The 15,000-nt window shown below is 38.1% G+C and overlaps 1 protein-coding gene across 1 annotated transcript in view; it reads right to left on the bottom strand.

Moving 5' to 3' along the window:
- Positions 1 to 15,000, bottom strand: part of LOC143022411 (P-selectin-like) — a gene marked incomplete at its 5' end in the record, with an annotated part of 58,750 nt that overhangs the window by 29,479 nt on the left and 14,271 nt on the right. The window contains 5 exon segments of the mRNA XM_076180583.1: positions 2,191 to 2,395; positions 7,520 to 7,599; positions 8,081 to 8,206; positions 9,545 to 9,637; positions 11,765 to 11,974. Of these exon segments, the coding sequence (XP_076036698.1) occupies positions 2,191 to 2,395; positions 7,520 to 7,599; positions 8,081 to 8,206; positions 9,545 to 9,637; positions 11,765 to 11,974 (714 nt within the window).

Raw genomic sequence — 15,000 nt, 5'->3', positions numbered from 1 at the left:
AGAGGAGTCCGAAGGTTCAACTGAGGGAAAACCCGTCCCGCGGCCACAGATGAAAGCTTCTTCCAACCTCCCGCTGCCGCCCTCACCGAAGAAAGGCAGAAGGCCACCACAGACCGTAATTAAAAGACCGGTAATCCATGGCCTCACAACAGTAAACAGCGGCCCCAGGGCTTTTCCACTGATCTCTCCGGGAAGAAACGTATGAATATATTGCGCGAATGTTGGCGTGTTCTTACACTATGTGACCAGCTAGCTGGAATATGAGTAGGAAAAGGAGGAGGAGAAGAAGAAGAAGGAAGTGGAGGAAAGAGAGGGAGAAATGGAGGAAAAGGTAGACGAGCAGGAGGAGGATAAAGAATGAAAAAAAAAAGAGGAGAGGGATATGAGAAGGAGAGAGAAGAAGAGAAGGAAGAGGAACAAGGTGGGGAAGGGGAAGAAAGCAAAGATGGAGAAGTCTTTCGAAAACTGGAATTTTGCTTGCTGGAAAGAATGGGGAAAAGGTATATTTCCAGGATTCATTAGGGACTTGTAATGAGAAGTAGAAAAAAAAAACCAGAACAAAAGCAAAAATGAAAATAAAATTGACACTCGTTTCAAAGTGCTTTGCATCTTCAACTGGAATGTTTTTGTGTCCGTGTGAGTGCATATTTGAAGGATGACGTTTCTTGGGGAGGTCACGTTTGAGCTCCTCCATCCTGTTAGTTTTACAGAGAATTTGAAAAAATGGAAATGTTTTGGAAGGAAGTGAAGAGAATGAGAGGATTGAGTCAGGTAAGGAGGAAAAGGTAGATATATATTATGTATTATATGTTTTATATATTATATATATATCATATATCATATATATCATATATTACATATTATATGATATATATTATATATCATTATGTAATATATATTGTATATCATATATCACATATTATATAATATAATGTATTATATATTATCACATAATATATATTATATATTATATATTATATATCATATATCATATATTATGTATTATATATCATATATTATATACTATATATATATTATATATCATATATTATATATTATATATTATGTATTATATATTATATACTATATATTATATAATGTATATAATTTATTATACATTATATATCATATATTATATTTTACATATATATATTATATATTATATATTATATATTATATATTATGTATCATATATTATATATCATACATTATATATTATATACTATATATTATTATGTATTATATATTACATATTATATATAACATATTATATATCATATATTACATATTATATATTATATAATATGTATCATATATTGTATATTGTTTATTGTATATTATATATTGTATATTGTATATTATATATTATTGCATATTACACATCACATATTACATATCATATATTATGTATCACATATCTTTATATATTATATATCATTTACCATATGTCATATATCATACCATGTATCATGTATTATGTATTATAAATCATATATTACATATATATCATATACTCTATTATATACTATATATCATATATTTTTCATTATATATTATATATTGCATATTCTATATTCTATATTATATGATATATATTATCTATTTTATATCATATATTGTATATTACATATGTATAAATGCTGTATAAGGAAATAGGAGAAGTAAAAGATAAAATGAACAGAAAAGAACGAAGAACAAGGAAAAGGAGGAGAGATAGATATATAGATAGATAGATAAAGAGAGAGAGATTATTTAGTTTATTTTACTAATTTATTACGTCAAGGCTTCAGACAGTACATGGATATACAAGCACAAAATGTTAATATAATGCATCAGATGGATACACAATCAATAGTAGTACAATGCATATGAGTCAGAGCCTCAATATTGTCATATCGATAATAGCAACATAACATTGAGTACAATGTGATAGTCTTAGTAATAATAGAGAGAGAGAGAGAGAGAGAGAGAGAGAGAGAGAGAGAGAGAGAGAGAGAGAGAGAGAGAGAGAGAGAGAGAGAGAGAGAGAGAGAGAGAGAGAGAGAGAGAGAGAGAGAGAGAGAGGGGGGGAGATGGAGAGATAGAGAGAGAGAGATAGATAGATAGATAGATAGATAGAGAGAGAGAGAGAGAGAGAGAGAGAGAGAGAGAGAAAGAGAGAGAGAGAGAGAGAGACGAGCTCCAACGTACCATCGACCCATCGCCAGGTCCTGGAGATGTATTGTGGTTCCTTCTGCGCCCCGACCCACAACAGTTTGGTCTTCATCTTGTCAACCCGACGGTCGAGCTCTGACTTGAGGAAGTCGTAGGTGCTGGCTCGGATACCGTGGACTAGGTCGCCCCGGCTCGCCTTACAGGCGGTCCTCGCTGTGTCGAAGGATCCGCCCTCCTCCACCTGAATTCATGGGACGGACGAGAAAGGCTGATGAACACATATGTATATATATCAGTGTTGCCACTGTGATCTATGCCAGTTCCCACAAATGAGTGGGGGTTTTTCCCCCGCAAAATTCCCACAAGGAAATCTAGATTTTCACATTTTTTTTCACACAAAGAGAATGAATTATTAGATACACAAATAAGTTCATTGCAACTTATAATTCTTCAAATTCCACATATAATTCTTCAAATATCTCACACAAATTTGTGAAAAATTCCCCCAAAATGGTTCCAGTGATATATATGAACATATGCAATAAAAACACTAGGAGCGTGTGTTCACAAATGCGTAGATAACCACTAGGAAAAGTAAACTAATGAAGCAGAGCGCTTTCGTGTAATTACATCTTCAGTGCTGATACAAAGAAGGAATTATAAGATGAAGAAACAAGGTACAGAATATATGACATAGTGAAGAGGGCATTCGGAGAGGTAGTGGAAGAAGTACACGTGACGGACGTATGGGCCGTCCTGGTAGCCAACAAGTATGGGACGTTTGGGCCGTCCTGGTAACCAACAAGTATGGGACAACTGCTCATAATTTATATTACAATTCAAACAATTTTGAAATTTCATGAGAAATAAAACTATCTAATTTGTACAAACCTTGATGAAGATTAACATTTATCCCCTTACTAGATTTGATCAAACTGCATTCAATTAAATTTCTTTCTGTTATGTTGTTGTTGTATGTGATGACTTTAGCGTTATCCCAGTCAACTGGGTGGTTAAAATGGTTCATGTGGTTGAATATACCGCTAGATTGGTTTCCCTCTCTAACGTATTTCTTATGTTGATTGATTCGTGTTGTGAGTGTTTTAGCAGTCTGACCAACATAAAACTGATTACATGATTTGCAAGGTATTTTGTACACACACCCTTTATTACTATTGACAGAATTATTTATGAGCAGTTGTCTTACAGTGTTCTTGTTATTGAAAACTACATTAATGTTAAATTTACGTAACATATTTGGAATATTTTGCAGGTTCTCTTGGTACGGTAAAATTAGCAAGTTATTCATATTGAAAGTTTGAGTTGACCTAAGGTTGTAAAATGTCCTTTTAGCACGATTGTAAGCTTTATCAAGAACATGTGTGGGGTATTGTAGCTTAGTACCAATGTCGTAAATACATCCTATTTCATCATCGATGTACTCTGGGCTGCAAATGCGTAGGGCCCTGAGATACATCGACGCGAAAACAGATACCTTTACGCCATCAGGGTGTGAGGAATAATAGTGTATATATGAACAAACGTTGGTTGGTTTGCGATATACACTAAACTTCAACTCACTTTCACGGCGTTTTGCCTTTCCTTGATTGTAATATCTACCGCCGTGAAAGTGAGTTGAAGTTTAGTGTATATCGCAAACCAACCAACGTTTGTTCATATATACACTATTATTCCTCACACCCTGATAGCGTAAAGGTATCTGTTTTCGCGTCGATGTATCGCAAACCAACCAACGTTTGTTCATATATCAGGGTGTGAGGAATAAGTGTATATATGAACAAACGTTGGTTGGTTTGCGATATACACTAAACTTCAACTCACTTTCACGGCGGTAGATATTACAATCAAGAAGGCATTTTGCCTTTCCTTGATTGTAATATCTACCGCCGTGAAAGTGAGTTGAAGTTTAGTGTATATCGCAAACCAACCAACGTTTGTTCATATATACACTATTATTCCTCACACCCTGATGGCGTAAAGGTATCTGTTTTCGCGTCGATGTATCTCAGGGCCCTACGCATTTGCAGCCCAGAGTACATCGATGATGAAATAGGATGTATTTACGACATTGGTACTAAGCTACAATACCCCACACATGTTCTTGATAAAGCTTACAATCGTGCTAAAAGGACATTTTACAACCTTAGGTCAACTCAAACTTTCAATATGAATAACTTGCTAATTTTACCGTACCAAGAGAACCTGCAAAATATTCCAAATATGTTACGTAAATTTAACATTAATGTAGTTTTCAATAACAAGAACACTGTAAGACAACTGCTCATAAATAATTCTGTCAATAGTAATAAAGGGTGTGTGTACAAAATACCTTGCAAATCATGTAATCAGTTTTATGTTGGTCAGACTGCTAAAACACTCACAACACGAATCAATCAACATAAGAAATACGTTAGAGAGGGAAACCAATCTAGCGGTATATTCAACCACATGAACCATTTTAACCACCCAGTTGACTGGGATAACGCTAAAGTCATCACATACAACAACAACATAACAGAAAGAAATTTAATTGAATGCAGTTTGATCAAATCTAGTAAGGGGATAAATGTTAATCTTCATCAAGGTTTGTACAAATTAGATAGTTTTATTTCTCATGAAATTTCAAAATTGTTTGAATTGTAATATAAATTATGAGCAGTTGTCCCATACTTGTTGGTTACCAGGACGGCCCAAACGTCCCATACTTGTTGGCTACCAGGACGGCCCATACGTCCGTCACGTGTACTTCTTCCACTACCTCTCCGAATGCCCTCTTCACTATGTCATATATTCTGTACCTTGTTTCTTCATCTTATAATTCCTTCTTTGTATCAGCACTGAAGATGTAATTACACGAAAGCGCTCTGCTTCATTAGTTTACTTTTTCCTATTGGTTATTTACGCATATAAACATATATACAGGAAACCCTTGATATATCGAGGGAAGGCTTGGTCGTTTTTAGCCGAAATTACTTACTGAACGTACATACATATAAATTTCCCATGCGTACGACATCCACACCGAATCTTGCACCGCATATACCGACCTTGTTCGTTAAATCAGGCTAATGGTTGGTAGTGGGTCTCAACAGGGTCGATATGGCCGAAATTCGGTGTAAAGGGCCATTTACACGGTCAAACAGTTTGACAAACCCAGTTTGTCAGACAAGTGTTTGAAGTGATGTTTGACCGTGTGAATGGGGTATTTGGTCGTCAAATACGTTTGTCGAACGTGTTTGACAACCAAATACCCCAATCACACGGTCAAACATCACTTCAAACACTTGTTTGACAAACCGGGTTTGTCAAACCGTTTGGCCGTCTAAATGCCCCTTAACGGGGTTCGGTATATAGCGAGGGTTTACTGTATGCAAATATATATATACTTGTGCGTCAGTGGATTCATATTGATACAAATGTGTGTGAACGCACACATACACATTTTCTACCCTAATATAATACTGATGACCCACTTTCGGAGAAGAATAAGCGAAAGTATAAAGATCTGTATATTTCGATCACTAACTGTGATCCTCTTCAGCAGATATGAATTACAGAGTAGAGAACAATGCGTATTTATACAGAAGTAGTGAGGTAAGCAGGAAGGGACGGGGGCTCAGGTCACGTGTCCGGCGTTGCATGGACCTTGGTGGCTTTTGTCCACCGCTAATGTAGATGGTAACATTTTGTTACTACCCTGATAAGTTGATGAAGGCATCTGCTAACATACTTCAAGAAATTTAATTCCTACTTTCGTGACGGCTGCTGGAATTTGGGGTAATGGAAATTCTGTTCGGGGCAAAAAGTGAAATGTACTGATCTATTTCATCCAGCTTATGATAAATGAACTTAGTTTTGTTTACGATTCTGGATCAATTGCAAACTTTTGTTTTGCACTACAACTACCCCCTTGGCGAAGAACAGCTGCGCCCACTTTTCCTATATGTCAAATCCCCTTTTTACTTGAAAATGGATTCATCTGTAAGGATTTAGAGATGCCAGCTCAGAGACCTTTCCAAACAGATTCTGATAGAAATGTGGGAGTCTATGGAGGGGGTGTAAGACATCGGGAAAATGGGATGTCATTCGATTTATCTGTCAAGATAATCAATACGTCAAGGGTATTGTTACCCATGAAGTAACTCATAACCTACGGGAAATACGTTGTCCGTTACTCTTGCCACGCTTGATATGGTATCTAGTGAAATGTGTGTATAGAAAAGAAAATGGCGAAAATGACAAACTTAGAAGGCGGGTTGAGCAAAGGGAAAATGAGGAATAGTGACTGAACATAAATGCTGTGCGCACATCCTCATCTACTTTTCTACTGTTATAGAACACATGAGGAATGGGTTAAAAGAACGATCCACTCTGCAAAGACACTTATGAAGCGAGACGCTAAAGCAATTGGACTTGCCCTCAGGTGGTTTGAGGAGAACAACTCTTTTGACCACAGTCGAGATAAGTAATTGTTTGCGTTCTTCTCAGTAGATTTCACAAAACATAGAGCACGAAATGGACAAGGCAAATAAAGCCATCCTTTTCAATATTAACCTGAAGGAATTGGCCGAGCCCATGGACTTTAGTGACCAACTCTGATCCAGTCTGTTGGTTGATGGCGGATGGCTTTTCTATATGGTGAAGTGGAAGCAAGATCAGACACTGCAAACTTCTCTATCTCATCTCTCCACCTGTGTGGTCTCCCTCTTCGACGCTTCCTATCTCGCGGAGTTCACTTAGTAACACACTTGCTCCATTGCTCATCAGTCGTTCGCGCTAACTTCCCTGCCTAATTCCACTCTCCTCTCTTTTATCGCCCCCGCAATATACGAGTATTTAACTCTAGTCTGTTCTCTCACCCTTTTTGCTCTCTTTCAGTCTCTCAGCATTATTCCCATTATTGATCTCTCCATTCTCCTCTGTGTAGTCCTTAGCTTTGTTTCCATCACCTTCGTCAGTTTCCAATCCTCACACCCGTAGGTTATTGCTGGCAGAATGCATTGATTGTAAACTCTACGTTTCAAACATAAGGGCAGAGAGCCTCAGGAATTTATTATACTTATCAAACACTTTCCAACCAATTTTAATATGCCTTTTTATTTCATTATCCAAATCTTTAGTCACTTTTACCATTTGGCCTAAATAACTCTACTCTTCAACTTCTTCAAGTCTCTCAATCGATTATAATCTCTTTACTTTGAACTTTCGTGTTGAATATTACTTTGGTTAGTACAAGTTAAAAGTAATATATATATTTTTTATGGAGAGAACTCTCCAACCATAAAATAATACTGGTCTAATCTAATAGTAACGTTCTATGTCAACTTGAGACCCCGTGGCTAACCTGAAATTCGTAACAAGTGTTGTTGAAGATGCTCAGCTCATCCAGTAGCGTTGTCGTGTCACATCGGTCTTTCGCGAATTCTGTGGACAGAAAAAAATTCTTTAAACACTTCGGAATCGGCTATTAATAACCTCTTCAACATAGTGACGCAACACTTGTTTATAAAAGTTCCGTTTTCTGGTCTCGTGACGATTTTATTCAGTTGGCAAAGGGGGACTAGGAGTGGTCCTTGCTTATCGAAACACCCAACTTTCTTTACCTGAATAAAATCGTCTGACGTCAGCCGGAAAAAATCTACATAGGACGCCATCTTGTTGAAGGAAGTTAAATCAACACTACAGTAATATGCCTGTGTCTTAGGTTTAAATCTCTTGGTGCACGACATGGCAACACATAAAAGTAAAACTAGTTTATAAATTTGGAACCATTCTGGACGGGATTCCACGCCCTTAACAGAATAAAGATAAATTGGTGTTGCCAGAAGAACATTAGTTATACAGTGTTCCACGGTAATGAGGGAAACTATTAGAGAGAGTTTCCTTGGGGCGTCGCCCGCCTTACCTTCCGTCGAGTAGACCTGCACCTCGCACAGGGAGAGCGACGCAGGCTCGATGCTCGCCATCTGCACGTACACGTACCGTCCGCGCATGGGCCTTGCGCACCGCAGCTCCTTCGTCGTGCCTTCGTCTGTAGAGTGGGACTGTCATTGTAATTCATTGGAAAAGAAGAATGTATATATGTATATATATATATATATATATATATATATATATATATATATATATATATATATATATATATATATATATATATATATATATGTATATATATATATAACAGATGTATGATATTGTTTACGATTGTAGACAGCCCAGTCTCTCGTACTGGGATCGAAATGTATGAATTTGTATATACAGTACACACACACACACACACACACACACACACACACACACACACACACACACACACACACACACACACACACACACACACACGCACATGGCTTGACAGTGCAGTGGTACTGCTTTCGACCGCTGATTCAGCGATTTATGTTCGATTCTTGTACAGGGCTGAAAAGATATCAGCATCGCTATGTGTGTGTGTGTGTGTGTGTGTGTATGTGTGTGTGTGTTTGTGTGTGTGTGCGTGTGTGTGTGTGTGCGCGCGCGCGCGCGTGTGTGTGTGTGTGTGTGTGTGTGTGTGTAAATGTATATTTCTGGACGTGGCACAAGATCGACACGATGAGTGTAGAAAGCGACTTGACTGTCTCAGCCGGGCCCTGTCCCTACCTCGAAAGGGGCTATCACACTGGGCTTCCACAGGCATCACCAGCACTGACAGCTGAGCGTTCGTTTAAGTAAAATCGACTTCGGTTACAATATCTTAATTCTCAAATCTCCAAATATCAACTTCTCTTTCCGTCATGTATAGCGAAGCTAAATGATACATATACGAATATTAGGCATAATGTTGAAATGTTCTTAGAGAAATCTAGATTTCCGTGAGCGAAGTTCAAAATCTAGTTATTCAAACTGATGGTGGAGGTAGAATGTGGGAGGAAAAATAGCCCAGTATGATAACCACTATAGTCTTGGAAGTAGGTAGAAACAACTTTGCCAACCGTGTAGTAAATGAATGGAATAAACTTCCTGCACAGGTAGTGCAATGTAGTTCAGTTCGAAGCTTTAAGAATCATTTAGATTAATACCTATGTAAGATGCTGTAATGATTATGATTTATTTTATATTATTTGTTTTTGTTTTGTTATCATTTGTCTGTCTGATTTTCATTTATTATTAGTCATATGTCAATTTATTATTATTTACTATTTACCTGTTTGTTTATTATTTAACTATGCCTATGCATTTATTTATGTATTTTATTTGTTATTTGCATTATTATAGTTATTATTTATTGTTTTATTATTAATATGATTTTTTTTTCGCATCCGACCTAGATATGGACCAAAAGGTCTCCTGTCGGCATGCTCCGCCTTTGTAATCCTTTGTCGTAGGAACTCACCGATGGCATCCGGGTACCAGGCGCAGAGCCGGTTCCTCTGTATGTTGGTCGAGTCACCCACACGCACCTCGATGTCTTGCAGCTTCGGGAGGCCTGTAAAGCACAACGTCATCAACAGATCAGAAGCCAAAACTTCCCGCGGGTGTAATAACATGCAACACAGTTCGAGATTTTAAGAGTTGATTAAAGAAATGCCGAGGGGACATGTAGATGGATAAATACCTCAAGAGGCCCATACAGCGATTAACCTACGATTTCCCCCCGTGACCGCAGTAATTTGTAGTAAAATTGTGTATCACTAACTAAAGTATTTCACAATACATCTCTGTGGAATATAAACATAAAAATATTATTGTTCGGCCTTCATCTACGTTTGGACTCTAAACCTCAGATACAATCAGACCCTTGGGATCAGGTAGTTGTGGCCACACGTGAGAGATTTCAATTGACAATATGTGACAAGGTTGTTTAGCGTAAATAATTGCAACACACAAAACTGATTATCTAGGGTTATCTTTATTGTAATTTTCTTGTTATTAACATTGTAATGGTGTAGAGAGCCCAGGTATTGTATATTTGTATTGTTCAAAAATAAATTCACACTAAGAAAAAAAAACGAAGAAAAAATTAAGAAGACGAAAAAGATGAGAAAAATATGAAGAAGAAAGAAAATATAATAAAAAGAAAAGAAAGACAAAGATGAAGAAGAAAAGAAGTAAAATGAAAGAAAGAAGGCGAAGGAAAAGAAGAAGAAGAAGAAGAAGAAGAAGAAGAAGAAGAAGAAGAAGAAGAAGAAGGATAAAAGGAAGAAGAAGAAGAAGAAGAAGAAGAAGAAGAAGAAGAAGAAGGAGAAGAAGAAGAAGAAGGAGAAAAAGAAGAAGGAGAAGAAGAAGAAGAAGGAGAAAAAGAAGAAGGAGAAGAAGAAGAAGAAGAAGAAGAAGAAGAAGAAGAAGAAGAAGAAGAAGAAGAAGAAGAAGAAGAAGAAGAAGAAGAAGAAGAAGAAGAAGAAGAAGAAGAAGAAGAAGAATGAGAAGAAGAAGAAGAAGAAGGAGAATGAGAAGAAGAATGAGAAGAAGAAGAATGAGAAGAAGAAGAATGAGAAGAAGAAGAAGAAGAAGAAGAAGAAGAAGAAGAAGAAGGAGAAGAAGAAGAATAATGAGAAGAAGAAGAATGGGAAGAAGAAGAAGAAGAAGAAGAAGAAGAAGAAGAAGAAGAAGAAGGAGAAGAAGAAGAATAATGAGAAGAAGAAGAAGAAGAAGAAGAATGAGAAGAAGAAGAAGAAGAAGAAGAAGAAGAAGAAGAATGAGAAGAAGAAGAAGAAGAAGAAGAATGAGAAGAAGAAGAAGAAGAAGAAGAATGAGAAGAAGAAGAAGAAGAAGAATGAGAAGAAGAAGAAGAAGAAGAAGAAGAAGAAGAAGAAGAAGAAGAAGAAGAAGAAGAAGAAGAAGAAGAAGAAGAAGAAACATTAGGGGAGACCTCTGCCCCATCATCAACACCACTGCTCCGTGACGTGACTTCCCCCCGCACTCCGTCCACGTCACGGCTGCGTGACGTCCGCAGGCGAGCCACACGACGACACAATCACCCAGTGACGCAATCCATCGGAAAGACAGACAGACAGACAGACAAAGAGGCAGACAAACAGATAGATAGACGCATATAAACAGACACAGACAGGCAGACACAGAGACAGACAAAATGACAGATGCACACACGTACGCACACACAGACACACACGCACGCACGCACACATATACACAAACACACACACACACACACACACACACACACACACACACACACACACACACACACACACACACACACATACACATCCTGTTTTTCTTGATTCACCATTATTTTGTTCATCATAATCCGTCCTTAATTAATCCGATTGATTCCGAAGTGGCACCGTGGAGATAAATAGCCGAAACAGCCTGTTACGTCATCCAGAGTGAGCGGGAAAGTTGGCCTACGAAGAGGCGCCCTCCCCCCTCTCCCAATCTCACTCACTCACTCACACCCTGTTCAACCTCCGGCTTGACACGCAAGTCTCCTGTTCGTGACTTGGGGTCAAGCGCGAGGAGCGAATGCCAGGCACTGGGGTCGAGGACTCTCGAAATACCTGTCTCTACATAGGGTGGGCACCTATGCTTGAGGCTCTGTTATGTCGTAAACTTAACACGGTTTAGCCCCTATAAGATCTTGGCTACTACTTACCACAGCATCCTCTCGTGGTGATGCGAACCACTGTGATGGTGAATTCCTGGAGGAGGTCTACGCCCCACCACGGCGTCGGTTCGACCTGGGTCTCGGTACAATGGCGGCCGTCATGGATGGTGGAGAGGTCCCCATCGTTGGCGTTCTCGCCTGCGCCTCCACGCGCCGTGGAGGACTGGTTGGTGGGCTTCCTCCAGGCCACGTTCGTGGCTGCAACAATAAGGGCGTTGGTCATTGAAAAGCAGGAAATGTATTTCAAGAAGGTATCCAGCCTCACCTATTCTTTTAACCCGTTATCTCAAGTAATCATACTCGTCCGTCTCCAGTTGGGTCATCTCTCAACACGAAGATATAAGATTTGACTTTTTCATGCTAATATTGTAGTTAAGGGATGGTTATCATTGCGAAAATGGTTAGGAAGATGGTAGCTTCCTCTGAATCACTGGTGATCTTTTGTGCCCTACAGGAACCGATTTGTGTGCCTACTCAGCTTCATTTACTTTGTCAAATACGCTAACTTCCTTCCTTCCTTCGTATTTCTACTTCGCCCGAAGGAAGTCCATGTAAGGTATTGATTTTAGTCGAGTTTCTTTGACAAACATAACCTGAATATATTACAAAAAAGCATAAATGGTATCACAAACAAGCAGAGTTGCAAGTGCTCCTGGTGGTAGACCCATCCTTGACTGTACGGTACAATTTTGGTCTCCATCATATAGAATAAATATTAATTTACTAGAATTAGTACGAGAAGAGAATAACTGAAATGATACAAGGACTTGAAATTTACCATACGAGGACAGGCTCAGGCTTACACTCTCTGGAAAGACGGTGAGTGGGATGATCTAATAGAGGTATTCAAATGCGTCAAGGGTTTAACAAGGGTGATACAGGCAGGGTCATCTTATCAAGACTGTAGGGCAGGGTTCGATTTAAATTGGAAAAATTTAGGTTTAAGAAGAAAATGGGCAAGAATTGGTTTACCAACAGTGATTAACTAATGAAATATGTTGTAATCATGAAGTGGACGTTGAAACAATTGATTATTTTAAGAGAAGATTAGGTAACTTTTTGGATGGGGATAACGGGTAGTAAGGGATATGAAACTACTTAGTGTAGGCCTTATGGTCTCTTGCAGTCTCCTCTATTTTTATATTCTTTTATATTATGTTGTTTCCGTTTCTCATGCAATACACTTATAGAATGGAAAGAGTGCAGTGGCGAGCCACAGAAGTCATACTGAATAAAAGAATAAAAAAACACGAAAATTCTAAAGATAGTTGAACCTATTCTGTCTTTTGATATGGAGAATAAAGGGGTACTTAATAAAATATATTTCAAAAGGAAATGAAAACATCAAAATTGAAGATAATTTGAAATCCAATGCTAACAGAACTAGATCTAGTATTTTCAAGATTTTAGGACGCAGATGTAGCTCAGAAGTAGGCAGAACCAATCTTGTTAACAGCATCGTCAGTGAATGGAACTGAATCCCAGCCGAGGCAATTCAATGTTTGAAGTTTTAGAATTCACATGAATAAATACCTAAGTAAAATCGGCCAGGAAATAGTCCCTTACGAGTGATTTTTTTTTTGCCTTATTTTGGTTGTGACAGCAGCAACAGCAACACAGAAAGTCGTAATACATTCGTCCTCAGGGAACTATAAGCTATTATCCACGAGGGTAACAGCTGTCTGTCACGTCTCAAGCTCGTAATCCAAGACCGTGATGAATCACACACACACACACACACACACACACACACACACACACACACACACACACACACACACACACACACACACACACACACACACACACACACACACACACAACACACACACACACACACAACACACACACACACACAACACACACACACACACACACAACACACACACACACACACACACACACACACACACACACACACACACATATATATATACACACACACATATATATATACATATACATATACATATACATATACATATATATATATATATACATATATATATATATATGTATACATACGTACATATATACTTACATGCATACAAACATACATACATAAATACATACATACATACATACATACATACATGCATACATACATACATACATACATACATACATACATACATACATGTATACATACATACATACATGCACACATACAAACATATACATACATATATATATATATATATATATATATATATATATATATATATATATATATACATATATATACATACATACATATATATACATACATACATACATACATACATACATACATGCGCACATGCATACATACATGTACATACATATACATTATGCATACATACATACATAAATACATACATACATACATACATACATACATACATACATACATACATACATACATACATACATACATACATACATACATACATACATACATACAGTACATACATACATTTCTCTCTCTCTCTCTCTCTCTCTCTCATATACCACCCCTCACACGCACACCCACCCACGCTCACTCTCTCTTTCCCCCTGCCTCTAACCCCCCCGCCACCCCACACAACCCCCCCTCCACACCCAATCACCAAGAAATCCCCCCCCCCCCCACACACACACACACACGCGATGGTGTCTTGTTACCGCACTCGACAGCTGTTATCAAGGATCCAAGTTCGAGTCTGCTCGATCCGAATTCTACAGCTTGACTAGTGACTGTATTACAGCCGCTCCGTTTTTGTCTGAGGAGTATTGGGCAATGAAATTCTTGAGAGCAGACACTCGCCTTTGCAACGAAGGAAACATAGGCTTCCCGATTTTGTCGTATAGTATTTAGACATGGTAACTGCCACCGAGTAATATATCACCATTTCTTTTCTTTTTTCCAGGAAATGTAGAAATCAACAGTAGCTGTTGCAAAACACGACACTATTTTCCTTCTACATAGTGGTAAGCAAAGCCATCGACCGGTTAATTTGAAAAAAAGGCAGGGACACAAATATACTTTTTCTTCCACGAACTTATAGATAAAGTAGTACTGTTTACGGTCACGGTGGGTTTTCTCTTCACATTTTGTACGACGACACTAAACCCGGGTGTGTTTAGGCTTTTGCGTTTATCGTTATGGGGTGGCAAAGGGGAAGAGGAAGCTACAACGATGGATTATCTACGTGTAGATTAGTTTGACTCATTCATAGCGGCAAATAACTGATAAATATACAAAC

Source organism: Oratosquilla oratoria, chromosome 44 (genome assembly GCF_046742065.1).
Source record: "Oratosquilla oratoria isolate Oo_2021 chromosome 44, ASM4674206v1, whole genome shotgun sequence".
Taxonomy (NCBI): domain Eukaryota; kingdom Metazoa; phylum Arthropoda; class Malacostraca; order Stomatopoda; family Squillidae; genus Oratosquilla; species Oratosquilla oratoria.
Note: the sequence above shows the minus strand (reverse complement) of the source record. Positions and strands in the feature narration are given on the sequence as shown.